The sequence below is a fragment of the Leuciscus leuciscus genome, assembly GCF_965113295.1.
Source record: "Leuciscus leuciscus genome assembly, chromosome: 2".
Taxonomy (NCBI): domain Eukaryota; kingdom Metazoa; phylum Chordata; class Actinopteri; order Cypriniformes; family Leuciscidae; genus Leuciscus; species Leuciscus leuciscus.
This window is the reverse complement of record NC_138726.1, coordinates 22,453,751-22,473,802: the sequence shown is the minus strand read 5'-3', so window position 1 is coordinate 22,473,802 and position 20,052 is coordinate 22,453,751. Positions and strand designations below refer to the sequence as shown.

General features: G+C 36.2%; 1 protein-coding gene across 1 annotated transcript in view; it reads left to right on the top strand.

The window, feature by feature from the left end:
• The first annotated feature begins 2,200 nt into the window (after window positions 1-2,200).
• The window catches only part of pcxb (pyruvate carboxylase b), a 253,081-nt gene continuing 235,229 nt past the window's right edge, over window positions 2,201-20,052 (top strand). The window contains exons 1-7 of the mRNA XM_082151665.1: window positions 2,201-2,537; window positions 8,131-8,273; window positions 10,277-10,461; window positions 11,090-11,255; window positions 12,977-13,122; window positions 14,630-14,747; window positions 16,373-16,524. Of these exons, the coding sequence (XP_082007791.1) occupies window positions 8,132-8,273; window positions 10,277-10,461; window positions 11,090-11,255; window positions 12,977-13,122; window positions 14,630-14,747; window positions 16,373-16,524 (909 nt within the window). The 5' untranslated portion in view covers window positions 2,201-2,537; window position 8,131. The remainder of the gene's footprint in view (window positions 2,538-8,130; window positions 8,274-10,276; window positions 10,462-11,089; window positions 11,256-12,976; window positions 13,123-14,629; window positions 14,748-16,372; window positions 16,525-20,052) is intronic.

Genomic DNA, 20,052 nt, shown 5'->3' with positions numbered 1-20,052 from the left:
CCTATTGATTTTTTTGGTGGATTGTTTTTTATAATGATGCTTTCAAATTAAATTCTTAACAACCGCACAAAAAATATTATCATTCTTTATGTTTCTGTTTACTTTGGTATGTTTCTTCTCTTTCGGCAGGTGATATAGAGAGACTGTGATTAAAATATTATCATTTAGAGCAAATCTCGATACAAAATTCAATACAATATTTTAATTTCAAAACAACATTCTAAAATATAGAGGGAATGATAGTGAGGTTTCTTTTCCAAGTTTCTCCATTTTATTTTATTTTTACTTTTTTTTACTCTCCTTATCCATACACCTCTACATGAGAACAACAAGCAGGAGATAAACTGTGTTGTAAAACCTATTTTCTAAGTTGATTAGTTTACAACCTTATCAGTGCCAGATAACCATTCACCTCTGTTTTTGAAGAATATTGGCCGCAGCTTTTGATGGAAAACTATGATTATTCTTCAAAAAAAAATGTTAAATTAGTTACACCAATATAGTACTCAGTAACTGTAAATGAAGCCTGTATTTATAGTACAATTCATTATGGCTCATATTTAAATACACACTGTGTAATTTTTTTAAGTTGATTCTTAGCAAAAAACACTTTGTTCTTTCAAAATGATATTTGCTCATTAATGTGTAATTACTTCTACCAACTAATCAAGTATTCTCATAAGCGTAGAATCTACCATTTAGAATACATACGAGCGAGTCGCTCGAATGGCGGCAGCCATGTTGCGCCTCCATCTTGAAAATACATTAGCTAAAGCGGGACATACCTGGAAATTCAAGCTTCACCTTTCGCGTTTTTACACTCAGTGGCACCGTGATGAATGCGAGGGGGAGATTACTCGCGACTGCCGGCAGATTTGAAATAATACGGCCACCGTAGGAGTTAAAACACCCTCGGAATGGGAGGGGCTAGAAAGCAATATTCAGTCATAAACAATTTCACCGCTAGATGGGAGAAAATCCTACACAGTGTAGCTTTAAGCATATCTTATAACAAGAGTGCTGTTGTTTCATTTGAATTAATGAATTAATAATGAATGAAAAAAACGTCAATGCCTATCTCTGAATCACATCACTGCCGTGCTGACTTTCAGACCAACATGATTGCGAGTGTGATGTTGCTTTTATAAGTTAATTCACAAGAAATTTAATTTGAGTAACTTACATTTAAACACAATATTGCCACTTTGTCTATTCTTTCTTTTCCAACAAAAAAAGTGTTTTGTCTCTGTGGTTGTTACTCAACGAATTAGTATTTTTCAATCAATTGGTTGAGTGAATGATTCAATAATTAACTTAAAATGTAACTTTAAAAGGAAAGCTGCACCCTAAGGCTGCATATCTTGGCTGTCAAGTCATCAAGCTCTGTCAAAGGATGTCTCAATTTAAAGGATGGATCAAGTGTATCTTTCACATTCTCCAATCCACCCACAATCCTTTGCACACATTCCAATTCACACACACACACACACACACACACACACACACACACACACACACACACACACACACACACACACACACACACACACACACACACACACACACACACACACACACACACACACACACACACACACACACACACACACACACACACACACACACACACACACACACACACAAAGAATTAGCAGGATATTGGTGCATCTTGGCCAAAAAAAGAATTAGCAGAAAATGAATCAGCACTAAGCTTTTCCAATTTCAGCATGTAATGCAAGGCAAAAACCAAAAACAAAATAGCCTACAAGCCTCCGAAGGACTGAAGAAGGAAGGACATTGAAAAAGAGTAACTGAAAAATCCCCACCACTAATATACAGAATGACAGAGAGTCAAACAGTAAAATCACAGGGCACAGGAAACCATTGATGTTTGTGTTCTCCCCATAAAGCATTACATTTACATTTACATTTATGCATTTGGCAGACGCTTTTATCCAAAGCGACTTACATTGCATTATCCTATACATTTTTATACATAGCATTATAAACACCTTTTCTCTTGTGTTTGTTTCTCTCACTATCCCATAATGCACATGGACTATGCAACACTCAGCAAAACCTTGCTTATCATCATATCTCTCTTCCCCCTCCTCTTCATCCATCCCTCCCTCCCACGTCTCTGTCTTTAAATCCTGCTGCTCTTTAATGGTGGGAGAAAGAGTGTCTGTGGTTGGCCCGTGTGCACGAGGGTAGTATTACGTAAGCATCAGAGGATGAAAACCTGCATCTAGAGAGAGAGAGAGAGAGAGAGAGACAGTTCAAAAGTGAGAGAGACAGAGAGAGATTAACAGGATCAGGCCTCACAGTCTCACAGCCTGTGTGACAGAAGAGCAGTTCTGGCTGTGTACATGATAGTGTGTACGCCTGGGTGCATGTCACAACACTGCCAACATACCCCGTTCTCTGGATCTGCTGATTGTACCACAGGATTGCAGCAGAACTTTCTGGCCCGTTCATTTGTTGTACATCTGACACCTAACGCTGATTTTGGGCTGAATCTGGACCTGGCTTGACAAGTGAGTATAGCTGGATGTGATCAGCTGAGTATTTACACTGTAGAAAATATATTGTTGGTTTAACTTAAAAAAGTAAGTAACCTGGTTGCCTTAAAATTTTAGGTTAATTGAAATGAAAGAAATTGAGTTGATACAATGAAGGAGATTCCGTTGAAGGAGTTTCAACAGAAACTCAAATTATTATGTTATCTGAACCATATAAATTATATTAGTTGATTTGATAAAAGAAAAGAAAAATTGTGATAACAAATCATGTAAATATTTTTTTTTACAGTTTAGTGTTTTGAGGGGAAATTAATTGGGTCATGTTACAGAGAAAACCCTCCTGTAGCAAACGTTGTTTTGAGCTGTGTGTATTCAGAGATCTTGTGCACGTGGTGATGAAACTACTACCATACAGTATGTCACTTTTATGATGTGAGTGATTGTATATGTGCATGTACATTTCCTGAAAATAATTGTATTCTGTGTAATTCTGTGCTTGTTGTCAGTGAATATTCATTCGACCATTTTGTCATATATAGGACCTCCCCAAATGCAATTTTTTTTTAGGGTTGCATGATATATATATATATATATATATATATATATATATATATATATATATATCAGTGCATAATCAGTTATTGGCCGATATCGGTTGATATTGGATATATGTTTGCTAATATTGAATATTACATTTTTCCTCTATTTTTATATTTAGATTACTACCTTTACTGTCATATAACACTCATTTAAATCGAATCTTTTAAAAACACTGTTTAAATCAAATCGAAAAAAGAAAACAAAGAAAAGAAAAGAAAAGAAAAGAAAAATCCTTTTTTATACTGTGCATATACAGTAACATTGTGTTGCTTAAATTCCTTTGTAGATTTTAAAATGACCGATTTTAGTCCATAGTATTTAATTTTTCATTTATTTATGCAAAATTCTATTGAATTTAAATATCAGCCATTTATTTGTTATTGGCCACAACATAAAAATAATTATTGTCTTATCAGTTTAATGGAGGTCATTTTAATATTGTGCAACACGATTTTTTGTCCATGTGTGTTTGTGTGAGAGAGAGTGTGAGCGTGCACACATGTGCATGATTGTTTCAGGGAGGAAGACAGTGGAACACAAACTGTGTGTCCACTGGCATATTAACAATGTATTTTTTGCACAAGGACTGTGTGACCTTTGGTCAGCTGTTTGGTGCGGAACTGTGCAAACTAGATCATTTGTTCTTGCCGCTTTAAGGACTTATCAGCAGCATTTAAATAAGAAGACAAATGTTTGCAAAAACAATAGAAAGGAGGCCATCCTGTGTACTTACATGTGGTCATACTCATTGGACAATCAAAACAAAATACCACTAGTGTGATAATATATCTGATTGCATATCTTGAATGGTCGAGCAACTACAGATCAATGGCATTTTGTTATCATTAACTTATTCATCATTCAACCCTAGAGAGGATAAAATACCCTGTACAGAGTTCAGTGTTGTTTAATATTTAAATGATTACAAAACAAACAAAGACAAACAAACAAAGAAGAAGACCACCAACTTTGTACACTGCCCAGCAAGCAATAGTTGTCATTTCACCATCTAGGTTAACTATAGACCCTATATAGTCTGGCTATGAGTAACCCACTTCTAGCCAAAATAACCTTGAATTTGGTTACATGTCGTTTTTGCCAAAATAATTTGCCAATAGTCAATAGTTATTACAAGGTGTTTGGTTTAATTTATTTGACATGTTCTAGATGACTAGTATTCTTGGCCGATGGTTAGACGTCTATTAAATTTTCACTTACAGCCCACATTTTGCCTTGTTTAAGCCTGGACATCAGGGCTGTGTTTGGATGGCCATTAGACGTCTTTTAAACACAAAATTGCTTGCTGGGTGTCCACTTAAAGCTCATCAAAGGATGATGTGATAGTTTGTACTTGACAGGGAGATAACAGTGCTCACGTACTAAACATTCACGTAGAGTCAGTCCTAGTGTCTGAAGGCTCTGTGTGTTTGATAAATCAAGTTTAAACAAAACAAAACAAAACAAAACAAAACAAAACAAAACAAACTGATAGCCCCTCCCCCTCCGCTATGTAATTAAAACTGCTACAGTCGAGTGCATGACGTGTCCACCATTTCACACTTGGTTTTTTTCGGTTAATTAATGGCATAATCTGGGTATTTAAAGTTTAATTTTTCTATTTGGAATTTTCAGTGCGAACAGACTGCTTGCACTACTTATACTGCAAAACAGCATAGAATAGTGAAGAAGTATGTGAATTGGGATGCACCTCTAATGTTGTGTTGGCTACATTATATTATATATTGTGTATATTATTATTATTATTATTATTTATAGATGTGTGTTTTAGTTTAACCATGTCTATATTGACTTTGGAGGTTGACACTATCTCAGATTGTATATTGAAAAAGTTGTGCATTTGTGTTTGTATTGCTTGAGCTGGCCTCATCTGCCTTAATGGCAGAATATTTGCACTGCTTAGAATGCAAAGACAAAGAACATCTATCTACCGGAGCTCTAATGGACAAACAGAGCAGGAAGTGTTAGTCAGGTGGAAGGAGAGGTGAAGGAATAGACTGAAAGGAGAGCAGAGAGCAACAAAAGGGCCCAAAAAAGCTCTGCTGATGTATGGTTCTATTTAGATTGTGTACGGAGGCGGCGGAGCATGTTGATTTTACCCAGCTTGGCCTTTTAGGGCAGCGTTCAGAGTAATTTAACGCTAACTGAGCAATTTTGGAAGGCACCAAGAGGCTGATCATTATATTTTCTCTGTAATTTCCCCTTGTGAAGCTATCAGTGCTTCATAGGTGTGCCACAGCCGTCTGAATTATGGTTTAGTATGAAAAAAACATTTTTCCTTTCCAAAAGAGAAAAGAATGGAAGCAGCTAATATAGCAACACTCTTAAAAAATAAAGATTCCAGGAGGGGAGGTTTGAAGAACCATTGTTGGTTCCCCAAAGAACATTTCAGTAAAAGGTTCTTAAAAGAACAGTCATTCTCTTAGTGTGAAGATTTTTTTTTTTTTTTTTATCTAACAAAAAAATAAATAAAAAACAATTAAAAATAGAGAAAAGCCTTGGTAACACTTTATTTTACAGTGTCTTTGTTACACGTTACATAGTAAAAACTACAAATGATGCATAATTACATGCAACTAACCCTAAACCAAACTGTAATCCTAACCCTAACACTTTGTATGATTCATATTACTCAGTACTTACATGTAAAATTACACTGCAACAAGTACACCTTAAATATAGTGGCTAAAGCCTTTTGTGGAATAGAAAGGTTCTATGGATGTTAAATGTTCTTTGCAGAACCATAGATGTCAATAAATAATCTTTATTTTTAAGAGTTTAAATTAATTTCACAGCACTTGGTGTCACTAAAGTAAAGAAAAAAAGCAGAGGTTGTTCATTGGATTTTCCCACATGATCAAAGTTCATGTTGACACAGGAGTCTTGATGAAGGAACAACTAATGACCCACGAACTCTTGTTCAAAGTTTGTTCGGTTTATGAGCTACTAACCTACTGAATCTTTTAGCCAATCACTGCTGTCTTTGACCTGTGACCAGTGAAAGCCAGTCACTGAGTTGCTCCCTATTTATTTACAAACATATACAGTATCTATGGACTGCAGTTCACCTATCAATATGTATCTACTGATGCTTTCCAAGGCTTGTATTAATATGTCTATTGCTCATACTTACAGATTTGAACACCCCCACCCCAGGTATAGGCCTGCAACTGTTCTAAGTGATATGTGATATATTTTCAAGCAAGGACTAAAATGAGTGTAAAAATCCTTTATACTTATGGAGAGACCGAGCCATATCAGGCACAAGAATATCATAGAGATTTTGAAGTGGGCTCTTTTGTTTTGGAACAGTAAGCAGCTACAGTGTACAAATATAGAAAATACCAGCCACTTTTAGTTGAGTTTCTATGCATTCTTATTTCAAAATATAGACCTTGAACACATTGTAAAATATATACATAGCCTACATTATTAGTACTTGGAGCCAAACAAATAAAATGCAAATGTGTAAATATGAAAATATGCAATGCTATTTGAAGGTTGGTGTGCTCAAACTGCATACACAAGTGGGTGAATACAAAAATGGGTTTGAATATTTGTGACCCTGGACCACAAAACCAGTCTTATGTGTAATTTTTTTAAATTGAGATTTATACATCATCTGAAAGCTGAATACGTAATCTTTCCATTGATGTATGGTTTGTTAGGATAGGACAATATTTAGCCGAGATACAACTATTTTAAAATCTGGAATCTGAGGGTACAGAAAAATCGAAATATTGAGAAAATCGCCTTTAAAGTTGTCAATTTCTATTGGCGATTGTGCTGCATCCATTCACAAAAATAAATGTTTTATATATTTAAGGTGGGAAATTTACAAAATATCTTCATGGATCATGATCTTTACTTAATATCCTAATGATTTTTGGCATAAAAGAAAAATCTATAATTTTGACCCATACAATGTTTTGTTGGCTATTGCCACAAATATACCCGTGCAACATAAGACTGGTTTTGTGATCCAGGGTCACATTATGTCTGCCATCTGTGATGGTGTAGGTGAGACATAGACAGGAATAGAGTAACAGCGAGATAAGTGTTAGCATACCCGGGCGTAATTCATAGTTTGCTTCCCACTGGAACACACTCTAAATACATTAGCACAGACACACTGGAAGTTGTCTTAGACCAATCAGAGATGTATAAATATGTATAAACAGGTAGATGAAAAATTTAACTTTCTGATGGCCCTCTGTAAATTGTCACTCAGGATATTTACTCTTAATTGTTCTGAATATATAAGTAATATATTGAGGGTGGCCATGAGATGAGATCATTTTAATGGTTTGTGTCTAATTTTCATTCAAAGCACTATAATGAATTCAGATACTCAGTCAAACTTAACAAACACTCATGTCAATGCATAATCACACAGACATAATCTGAGAGCACATGCATACACCAACATCCAGACTTTGAATACTGGTAATTGCGAAAATAGCAAACTGCAGACTTTGCCAAGGTAAACTGACCCAATTTTTATCATGTGCATTTCCTCGGTTCAATGTAATATAAAGTGTAAATGATAAAATTACAGTCTTATTTATTAAATACAAAAGAGAAGCTTTATGTTTTCATTTATAAAAATGGGACCTAGTGTGATCTGTTTTAGGTAAATACATAAGTAGCTTTTAAGGAGAAACTGTTTACTTTACAACCACAAGATGGCAGCAGTCCCTTACAGGAGATTCAAAACAATAAAGTAAGCTAGATGGATAGTAGGTTATACATCTGCATTCATAGCCAGTGGAAAACGAAAGAGTTTTGAAATACATCACGGCTCATAAAACTTAACTGGACTATTGTTTTGGTGAAAACAGTAAGAGATCAGGAGCCTATTCTGAAGTGTTTCACATAGATAATTTATTTTTACTCCTCCACTGTCTGTATTTTTAAAACTAATTTATGATGGATAACTAGATCCGGAGCAATTTGTTCATCTTTGTCTTTTCTGCTTGTATTTCTCTAGGATGCTCGTGCATTTGGGAGGGTCCAGGGGGAAGATGGGCATCCTGCTCATCAGGAGAGTGGGTTTGTTTTGTCGTTCTGCCCACTTGTCTCCCCAAAGCCTGGAGTATCGACCAATCAAAAAGGTCATGGTGGCAAACAGAGGTAATCCTGAGATTAAATATTTTGCAAACAGAAAAAAAAAGTGAAAGTGAGAGTCTGATCCCTGGATTAGTGCTCTGAAAGTCTAAATACACACAGGCCCGGAGTGCTGCATTTTAAATTAAGTTTCAACATATAAACATGATTTACTTGTTATTATTTACTCACCCTCTTGTCATTATTTACTCATCCTTGTGTTATTTATTCACCTGCTTGTCATTTCAGACCTGTATACTAATGCAGGTTGTCTAACTTTTAGATGCAATACTCCAAATATTTAAAGTGTATAGTGCTGGGTAGTAACTGATCACATGTAATATGCATAATCAGATTACAAAAATTAAAGGGTTAGTTCGCCCAAAAATTACATTTCTGTTATTAATTACTCACCCTCATGTTGTCCCAAAGCCATGACCTTCGTTCATCATCGGGACACAAATTAAGATATTTTTTATGAAATCTGAGGGCTTTCTGACCATGTTTTTTTTTTTTTTGCACACATTTACTGATGTCTTTCTGGTCCTTGAAAGTGGTAATAACGTTGCATTTCATCAAAAAGATCTTCATCTGTGTTTTGAAGATGAATGAAGGTCTTACTGGTTTGGAATGACATGAGGGTAATTAGTAATTACCAAAGAGTAATCAATGACAGAAATTTCATTTTTGGGCGAACTAACCCTAGTATTAATGAGATTATTTTAAAATACTATCAGACTAGAGTTAGTTCTTTATTTATTTCATGATTACATGTTATTCTCACAGTGACATATTCATAATTCATTGATTCTACTATTTCTTTTTTATATTTTACATTTACCTATTTTAAAAAAATCCTATAGCCTACTGCTTATATACGTTAAGAAGGTCTTCCAGTTTTGTGGATCATATGTAGGCCTACCTATCACTGAAAACTGAGAGCCACACAGCATTTGATCACTGGATTTACAGAAATCATCTAACTTTTTAAGTGTTTTCTCAAGTTTGCTTATCTAATCAATTCCTGACGAACACATTAAATATTGTTTAAATTTTCACTTAGAGAGTCGATTTAACCATGTATTACTATATCTTTGGTAGGCTTTCATCTTTCAAACACATTAAAATGTACAAATTCACATTTCATATTATGCAATGCAGGGATTCCCCAACCTTTTTCTCAGCTCAACCTATTTGTCCTAATATTAGAGATTTTCTCTTTTTTTTCTTTCTTTTTTTGTTGATTTACAATAATTACTGACTGCAGTATATTAGGCTGCTGTTACTTTAAGACATGACCACAGTCAATGGACCTGACTCACGTGACGCGGATCTAACACACATGAGGATACTCACTCACAGGCATAGATATCTATGCTCACAGGCATTCTGACAATTTTGTAAGCGCAATAAAATATGCCAAGCTGTTGTCTTTCTGTGCGTGCGTGCGTGTGTTTCATGTGTGTGTGTGTGTGTGTGCGCGCGCGCGTCTACTCGCAGTCTCGCACATGGAGAGCCATTTTACAGACATTGCGCCAGCACCAATTTGAGTTGGATGCTGTATTAATTGCAGAAATTAACGCATTATCTTTGACAGCCCCAATAGAAATAAAGTCAAAAACTCACAGGGGGCATTTTTCTCCCATATTGAATTTTGGGGTCAGTTCGGCATTCTAGCCTACTAGCTACATCAGCAGTGAAAGTGTTGCTCTCAATGTGTGTTGACATGTAAGCTTGCACATCGTTAAAACAACAATTAGTAGACGATATCGCACACCCCTAAATTCAATTCAATTACATTTTTTTAATTTTTTTTTAATTTTCTCATTTAAAATGCTCTGATATAGCCTAGTACACAAACTAACTACTATTGTGCTTTTTGTTGTTTTGTCCTTTGAGAAACTGCAGGCTCATTTTCAGGGGAACTACCTACGCTATCTACTAACCACAGTTTACATTTCACAAATTTAATTACATGTAAAAAAATAAATAAATTGTTTTACTATTGTTTCTCTTCTCCCTTCACTCAGGTGAAATAGCCATCCGTGTGTTTCGAGCATGCACAGAACTCGGTATCCGGACAGTGGCAATATATTCAGAGCAGGACACGGGGCAGATGCATAGACAGAAGGCAGATGAGGCTTACCTCATCGGCAGAGGCCTGCCCCCCGTTGCAGCCTATCTTCATATCCCTGACATAATCAAAGTGGCTAAGGTTAGATATATCTATCTGTCAGACTGTGATTCACCTCCTCTGTCAATCTCTGAATGACGGCCTGCCTGCAGTGTGCAATAAGTGCATCTCTTCTAGTGCTTAGTATTCACATCAGCACTTCTCTATATGGTGCTCAAATAGATCCATTCCTGTTTTTTGGAACGGTGTCAGAGATGCCAGCCAGATTCAGATCCTTTGGCGAACTCTCTCATTATGCCACAGGCAGCTCATCTCTCAAACCAGCAGCTTAGTCGCCACAACAATACACTAATAATGCATAAACACAAAGCAGTACACACGCACAACACCACACCATATTAAAACTGAACAAGCAGCCAACATCATCGTCTCTAACCTCAGCAGACGGCCTCAGAATAATTAGTCTTTCTCCAATGCAATTACCATGTTGCACACAGTCAGCCAACAGAGAGATGGGGCCTTTTCAAATTCTCTCTGATTGGGATTTTAATGAAATTAGTATTTTCCAGCATCAGAATAATTAGGCCTGACTGCTGTGCCACATACATATCCCTGGCTAATGTTTTTTCATTCTGCTCTCATTTCTCTCTCTGTCTTTCTATTTCTCATCCACTGTGTATTTCTCTGCCTGTGCTTCTCTCCCTCTCAGGAAAATAATGTGGATGCGATCCACCCTGGTTATGGCTTTTTATCAGAGCGCGCAGACTTTGCCCAAGCCTGTGCCGAAGCCGGGGTGAGATTCATTGGACCTTCCCCAGAGGTTGTGCGCAAGATGGGGGATAAAGTGGAAGCCCGTGCCCTGGCTATACAAGCAGGTACCTGATAAACTCTACCCCTGAGATATCTTTCTACATAGGGGAGGGGGGTAAACAGCATGTATACTTAGATATCTCATCCGTTGCTCTAGACACATCAATGTGTCCACCATATTGGAATAATCAACATGCTGTTCATCACTCATACTAACAAATCAATGCATTTTCATAGAAAATGCCACAGCACTGTGCAGCCTATGGTTGTAATAACCGCCAGGCTATAAATTCCAGTTAAAATGGGATCCCCTTTCACAGGTGACAATGTCTAAGCTTGTGTTTTTCTGTAGCTATAACTCAATATGCAATATCCATATGCAGAACTATCTAACATAAATTATAAACTAATTCCAGTGAAAATCATCTGCTAAAGTCAACTTGAACAGTCAACTTGCTCTCAAAAGCTACTTTCAGACTCATTCCAAATCCGATTTTTGTGCATGTCTGATTGAAATCTGATCAGATTTTGCAAGAATTTTTGTGTGCTCAAAGTCTAGTGTGACCCTGGCATAAGACATCACCTATACTGGTGTAACAATGTAATTGGCAGAAAGAGTCACTGCAAAACCCCCGCTACTAATCCATCCGCGGAGCCATGACAGCAGTTTCCAACCAGCAGTCTCAGAAGGGAAGTTAAGGTACAGCTTATAGACCCAAGGACTATTGGTTAGGTTAGTGATGGAGACCGATTCTGTTCTGCCCTATCTTCCGTACTGAGAATGGGGATTTGGCACTGCTGGTCGGAAATTGAACAGGCTGATACAAACAGTAAAACATTTCAGTGCTGTAAAACTAAATTCATAGCTCAGCAAATCAAATTGAATCAAACTGGATCCATATAATAAACAATTTACAGGTATGATGGAAAGAGAGAGAGTTTTCTTTTATGACACTATGGCTGCTTTAACACTGCAAGGCATAAATCTGATCTTTTGACACATATCCTTTTTTGTCGCATCTGTTCATTTTCACTTCAGAAATAACCAGCTGTGTTTACATGAATACCTGTCAAGGCTGTCAGTCAGCATGATATAACCTTGTTTCTAGTAGTAACAAGAACACCCCAATGAACATGACATTATTTTACATGTCCTTGTTCTTAAAAAAATAATAAAACTTATAGAGAATGCAATAAATTATTCAATGGAGAACAGACTCCCTCAAGAATTCACACATATGAATTCTATTTATTCTTTCATTACCTTAAATAAGTGAATACTCCTGTGTGTGGTCATTAGAAATAAAATATAACATGTCTCTTTGGGAAATACGGGGGATGCTCTCTCATAACAAATATAATGCTGCATTTTGCTTATTCTTCACAGTTATTTAAATAAAAAATGAATCGTCCTTCATGTCCTTCACTTATGATGAAATGTGACCAAAAATGAGGCCTTAAGTGTACAACAAAACATATATACTTATAAACTAGTCAGTGAGAGACTTGTTGTTTGTAGATTGATGTACAGTATCCTCATTTCTGCAAAATTTGTGATTGACAAAACAACTTAAAGGTGGTTAGCTGGTCTTCCTGGTTTAATCTGATGTAGCTGGAAGTGTTGTAATAGTATTCGAGACCAGTCTTGGTCTCAAGACCATTTTTTTTACTTGACCGGAGTCTTGTCTTGGTCTCAGACTTAGAGGACTCTGAATTGTATTTCAAGACCAGATGTGATGTGATGCCCTATTGAAATAGCTATGCAAATGTGTGTGTGTGTGTGAAGGTGTTCCAGTTGTTCCCGGAACAGACGCTCCCATCTCATCTCTTCAAGAGGCTCATGAGTTTGCCAAAACACATGACTTTCCCATCATCTTTAAAGCTGCATATGGAGGAGGAGGCCGTGGGATGAGGGTGGTCAGAGATTATGAGGTCAGTGAAGCTTCTGGCCCATGAAGGAGTAAAAAATAAATGACTAGGGAATCAGAAAACCACTGTGTGTATGTCACTGTGATGATAGCAGGCCAGCCATCTGAATATACAGAGTGCTACAACGCCACAGCGTTCACACTTATTACTTATAGCTGCCTCGACAAATTAAACTGGAAGAGTGGAAAGTAATTTAAAATTGAACAAATTGCACACATCACTTTTTCACTTTAGGGCTCAAAAACATTCTCGCTAGATCCACAAAATCACTTTTTCCCATTTGAAAAACACAACCTGACATCATGGCCAGTAGTGCCCTATTCCTCTTTGTCAGATAACTGTGTTTCAAGGCTAGCCCACTAAGCCATGTCGATCACACCTGTTAATGGGCCTTATTTTCTGCTCATGTCTATACAGCTTATAATGTTTATTTTATGTCAGTGGCTACTGCCTATTTTACGACTGCTTTCAATTTCTCCACTTGACATGTGGACATGCACATGTGACAATTACTACTCCAGGGTATAACTATATCACACGGACATTGATAGCTCTGCATAGTTCATTTGCTGTATTTATTGCCTATATTTTATTGCCTATATTGTCACCTGCGAAAAATGTTTATTGCCTCCTTCTACAAAGCTCTGTGAGACAAGTCGACAAGCTTTGTTTGTCTTTTTTTTTTTTTTTTTTTACTTTTTGCACCGTGATTCCTGAACATCAAAAAAAGAAACATCAGTTCATGTCTTTAACTACTTCACAGAAAAGAAATGAGGGTAAATCAAGCTCAATCTTTTATGGACACAATCGAGTGCTCACCTAATGGCATTAGCGGGTGTGTGGTCTCTGTTCCATAAAAAAATTTCAACTATTCTCTACTATTCAGAATCTCCTTTTTATCAGACATGTACTTGAATTGACCCCTTTGGTTATTTAAATTTTAAACTATGACTGGCTTTAATTATATTACGTTATATCATGTTAAATATCAAAAGTTTTGGGGTCAATAAAAAACTAAAAAAAAAAAAAAAACTTTTATTCAGCAAAGATGCATTAAATTGATCGAAAGTGATCGTAAAGATTTATAAAACACTTTTGAACTTTTTCAACTGTTTTCATTTTTGATAATGATAAGAAATGCACCAAATAATATTAGAATAATTTCTGAAGGATCAATTGTCACTGAAGACTGGAGTAATGATGCGGAAAATTCAGCTTTGTCATCACCAGAATATATATATATATATATATATATATTTAAATATATTAAAATTGAAAATTTATTTTCTATTTATTTTCTATTTATTTTCTATTTATTTTCTATTTTTTTCAATTTTTTTTCAATTTTTTTTTATCTTTTTAATCAAATACATGCAGCCTTGCTGAGCAGAAGAGACTTTTATCAAAAATATTAAAACATCTTACTGACCCTACATTTTTTAATGGTATGTTCATGATGATGAATTTTTTTTTAATTAATTTTTTTACCATTAAACTGACTGATTGGCAGGAGCTAGAGGAGAACTATCAGAGAGCCTACTCAGAGGCTCTGGCGGCATTCGGGAATGGTGCTCTGTTTGTTGAGAAGTTCATCGAGAAACCACGACACATTGAAGTACAAATTCTTGGTGAGTACATATATCCAGGTGTGCATTTTGTGTTTGTGCATGTTCGGGTTGACAAATGAAACAGAGAGGGATGGATAATGTAAGAATTTGTTTGCAAGTCCCTAGGCCATGTGCACATATTTGCTTACTATGATCTATTAGCTTCTCTCTGGTGTATTTCAGCCATTATAGCTGAGTATTTTGGCTCATTAGACGTGATTTGCTCGTCTGGAACAGAGCTCATAGTCGATAGCATACAGCTGGAATTGAATTGGGCTTGTTAACAGAGAATGGGTCTGTGTGTGTCCAGGGAACACCAACCACATGCTCGCTTTCTCTCTCTTTCTCTCACTGTCAGATAAACTGGTTTTATGTCTTCTTGTCCTCCAATATGAATTATTATTATTATTATTATTACCAAAAGATAAATAGACAATTATCTGAGATACTAGAAAAAGGAATTAACTTAAAGTGAAAGGATAGTATCAACAAAACAGAGTATCAACTAAAAGACGATTATGTTGTTAAATGCTGTTCATGTTTGTGTTGGATTCACATAAAAAATGGTGTCACTTCCAGGCTTATTGAGCATTTGTCTTTTTACTTGAAGGAATTCAATAATTCAATAATTAAAAGGGATTTAAGGGAATAAAGAAAAAGTAATACGATAAAATAAGTTCTATGTCTAATTATGAAGTAATCAGTTTTAACTATTTGCAAAGAATATTTTATATTATGCACACATTCACACTTATTCGTATGTCTACATTTCTTGCCTTGTCATATTCAGTTATGAATTACATGAATTGTGTAAATGATAGCATAGTTTCAAATGAAAACAGCAACATTTTGTAAAAAAGTTGAGTTGAAATGCTTCACATTTTTCAAATAGTTGTCAGATTCTAAAAGTTTAGCTACTTACATCACATACATCTACATGCTCTCTTCCACCGTTAAAACTAAAGTGTTGTGTTGGAATTCACATTCGTCTATGAGCAGTAAGGCCGCTGAGGCATACCAGCCTAGAAATGTAACTTTCTGAGTGGAGCGGTGCATAGTGGAGTGCAAAATAGCAGAAGGGACAATTTGGCCATTTCTAATCATTATAGGGGACTTTTCCTTCTCAGTGTCTATGGTGGTTATGGCCCAGGCTCAAACCAAAGTTGTTGATTAAAATGTCATGTTTATGTTCACTTAATTGTGATAAAAAACAACAATGTTTTTCATTATATATATGAAGAGTTCAGATGCAAAAGCCTCTAAATGCCATCTGAAATGTTCTTCTAGAATGATCATTTTTATCAAGCTTGTATATTTAAGTCCAGTAATTTCACTTAAATGACAATGAAAATGACCTATTAATTGTCATTTAAGTGAAATTACTGAACTTAAATATCCAAGCTTGATAAAAATGATCATTCTAGAAGAACATTTCAGATGGCATTTAGAGGCTTTTGCATCTGAACTCTTCATATATTATCTTAAAATAAGAAAATATTTTATACACTATTCAGACATTATGATAGGGTCATGGAAATATTCTGCATTGTGGGAGTAACCCATTTAAGAACAAACCTTAAAACGTTCTCTTTGCACCTCTCTCTGTCCCTTCTCTCAATATTTATTCTTCTCGCTTTCACTCACAGGTGATAAATATGGAAATGTAATTCATCTGTATGAGAGGGATTGCTCTATCCAGAGGAGACATCAGAAAGTGGTAGAGATCGCTCCTGCTGCCCAGCTCGACTCTCGCCTCAGAGACAGACTGACCTCAGACGCGGTCAACCTGGCCAAACAGGTACAGTACTGAAATCAAATGATTGACATACATTATACAACCTGTGTGACCACAGCTTTCACACATACTGTAAATTTCTCTTAGCAACATATTGCCATGCCCTTCAAGAACTCTCCTCTATACGGTGTGAGTCAATCAACTCAAGGTTATAATACCTTCTCTTATTTCACTATCATTGGTCACACGCTCACACACACCCTCAAGGGATGTGCACCCAGGCCCAGATTTCTCTCAACTACAGTGCTGTATGTGTGTAGTGAATGATAAACAAATGCTGCTCTGTCAAAAGAATCAGTCACAGAGGTAGGTTTTATTTATTAATGTGTTTAGCAGAGGCTGATAAATGGAGATTAAAGCAATCAGTGAGTTATTGGTAGTGAAGTTTCAGGATTGTCTGTCATTATGGAGATATGTGTTGCACTGCCAGTGCCTACATCATTTTTCTTTCACCTTCTCTCTATATCTCTTTTTCATCTGTTGATTATTAGTAACAAAGTTTGTATTTTGATAGCTTGTATTTGATAGCTACATTTGTGCAATTATTTATGGACAGTGGCACATTGTAAATCTGGCATTTTGCTTAGTAAATATTCAATTGAATTTAAATTAATTAAAATAATTTAATTGTGGTCTGACACTTTTGGGCCTCTCTGAGGAAAAATTAACAACTATATGAGAAAACAATTGACAATAATAAATATATATATTTAGAATGATAATAGAAATATATGGATGACCAAAACTACAACATTTTTGTTGAATACAGATGTAACAACCCTATGCAGAAGGTATTGCGAAAGAGCGACAAAATAAGCAACATAATACCACATGACTTTTGAGATGGCCTGGATGAAAATGAAAAGAATGACAGAGCTAAGCATGATGTAGAGATATTTGGGCTAATGCAATTAGACACTCAAGTTGAGTGTTTTGATGTCAGAACGTTTCAATGGAAAATCAGTAGTCTGACATTTTTCAGTTTTCAGGAATGGAAAAAAAATAAAGAGGAGAGGGAAACCCTCCTGGTGCATGCTGGGAAAGTGTAGAGATTAATCTGTGTTGATCTGCCTGCTCTGTCAAAACTGAGTACAAGCTTGCGCGCGCACACACACACACACACACACACACACACACACACACACACACACACACACACACACACACACACACACACACACACACACACACACACACACACACACACACACACACACACACACACACACACACACACACACACACACACACACACACACACACACACACACACACACTTTTTAGATATCTCCTCTGACCTTAGACTTAGTGACAGAAGGATTACGGATTTGGAGAGATAGACTCGCCACCCAGTGATTACAAGGTGTGTATGTGAGCAGCAATTCCCATCTGTTGATAAACCACATGCTGTCAGTTTTGATAAGTCATTTGCCCCTGTAGGAGTCAAATTTGTATGTTTTTGAAATGATATTAGTGATGCTGGCAGTAGCTGGGAAAAGGTGAAGAGAGAGTGGGAAAGAGCGACCATCCAGACGAGAGAGAGAGCAAGAGATGACAGATAAAGATGGAGAGAGGATAAATCAATATTGGGCAGGTGCAGGAGACAGGATGGGTTTATTGTTCTATTTTTTGGCTTGATGAAACTTGGCAAGCTGTTGCTTCTCAGTCCCTTTCATTTTATTGTACAATTTGTAATGTAGATACATTTACAACAGGTGGCAGTATTTCATTCATACTGATTTCAGGCCACCCCCAAGTGTTCGTCTGGATAGTTTTGAAAACTGAAAATTTGTCCACCTTAAATGACCCAGTAATTACTTGTTGTACTTGTATTCTTCAAAGTAAGCAAGATCTCATTTATACTGTGAGCTAACAACACAAGCTAATTAAATGTGTAGTGCGACTACTGAAAGTTTTCCCAATTAAGATTTCACTGTTTAAATTCATTATCTTCACAAGGTTATAGGCCTGTGTTAGCCTCTGATTGTTTCAAATTAGAAAGCCAGTTTTTGTCTTTACTGTTCTCAGATTACAAATTAAGTATTCTGTGCTTGTATTTTAGCATCTTTGGAGGTATACCAACACTTGGTTTGTATGTTTGGCAAGTTTAATAGCCTACTGTGCTCCTACAGAGGTTAAACAGGTGTTTAAGGGCTCTATTGGATGGTCACATGATCGCTGATGTGAAAGGAAATACTTTTGATAGTGGCACCACTCGATAGAAAAAAAGAGAAAATAAAGAAATCTAGGAGACAGGTGAGACTCTGTAAGCAGAGGTGAGACACAATTGAAAAAAATCAAATAAAATAGTAAACAGGTTTTGTTGCTGGTTCATAAGAACTATAGGCACATATGACAGCTTTGGAATGTGATAGATTGATGTTTGTGAGCTCAGTTTCTTCTCTCTTTCAGGGGCGAATCTTGTTCTAACAATGTCCATGTTTTGGATTTTGGTTGTGCATGACAGACTATTACCATGCAGTTCTTTGTTTTGTACATATTTGCCTTTTTGGTTTTCCTGTGTTCTTGTTTATGTATAGTGACCAATCAAGCTGCGTTTTGATCCTAAAGCCTAAAGACTGCTTTAGCTTTCATCCTCACACCCTGGGAAATACAGAGAGATATAATTGTCCAATTGCAGTGTTTTGTGTTATTGATTTCAATCATTAAAGGGATAGACCTCCCAAAAATGAATATTCTATTATCGTTTAGTCACCCTCATGTTGTTTCAACCCTGCATGACAGACTTTCTTCTGTAGAAAGATATTTTGAAGAATGATCAAACCACACTGGACCCCATTGACTTTTATTGTATATAAAACAGAAATTTTTCAAAATGTCTTCTCTGAGAATTTTAAGTAAGAGCAGCCAAAGACTGGTTTAGACCACAGTTATTGTATTCTTAAAATGTCTAAATATTGGGTGATATATCAGTCTGCTGATAGTCCTGTGCCAGTTTTTATACACCTGTGCAGAGAGGTTTGTTGGTCCCACATCGCTTTGATGATTTCAGGAATTCCTGTTTCTGGATGGAATAATCCACTAAGACAAGGTTGAACTCATGACCCTGGATTTAGGTAGCGGCCCCATTATTTCAAAATCTCTATTGTTGGCAGTCTTAGTAGGGTTTTTTTTACTCACAAAACCCCTAAAATCCCACAACTAATGCACTTGCCTTGCCAGTAGAATTGATCTATAGAGCTCTGGTAAAGCTCTCTAGCTCCATTACAGTCTCTGTTTTGGATTGTAGCCCAACCAGCAGCTTTCTTTATTCTTATGGCCTTCATGACATGAAATATAGGCCATTTATGATAATGTTGTACTAATTTGATAATAAATTACACTCGCCCTCTTGGTAGGTCTCCATTGCTGAGAGTGCTGGTTGAGCATGTGTGTTTTTTTTTTTTTTGTCTGTGGAAAAAGCTTTACTTTACATTCACTTTCTTATCTATTACTGAGCCAGTAACAGCTGATGGAATTCAGGAGGGTCTGATCCTAATAGGAATAGCACGACATGCTGAGGTCCTCCTC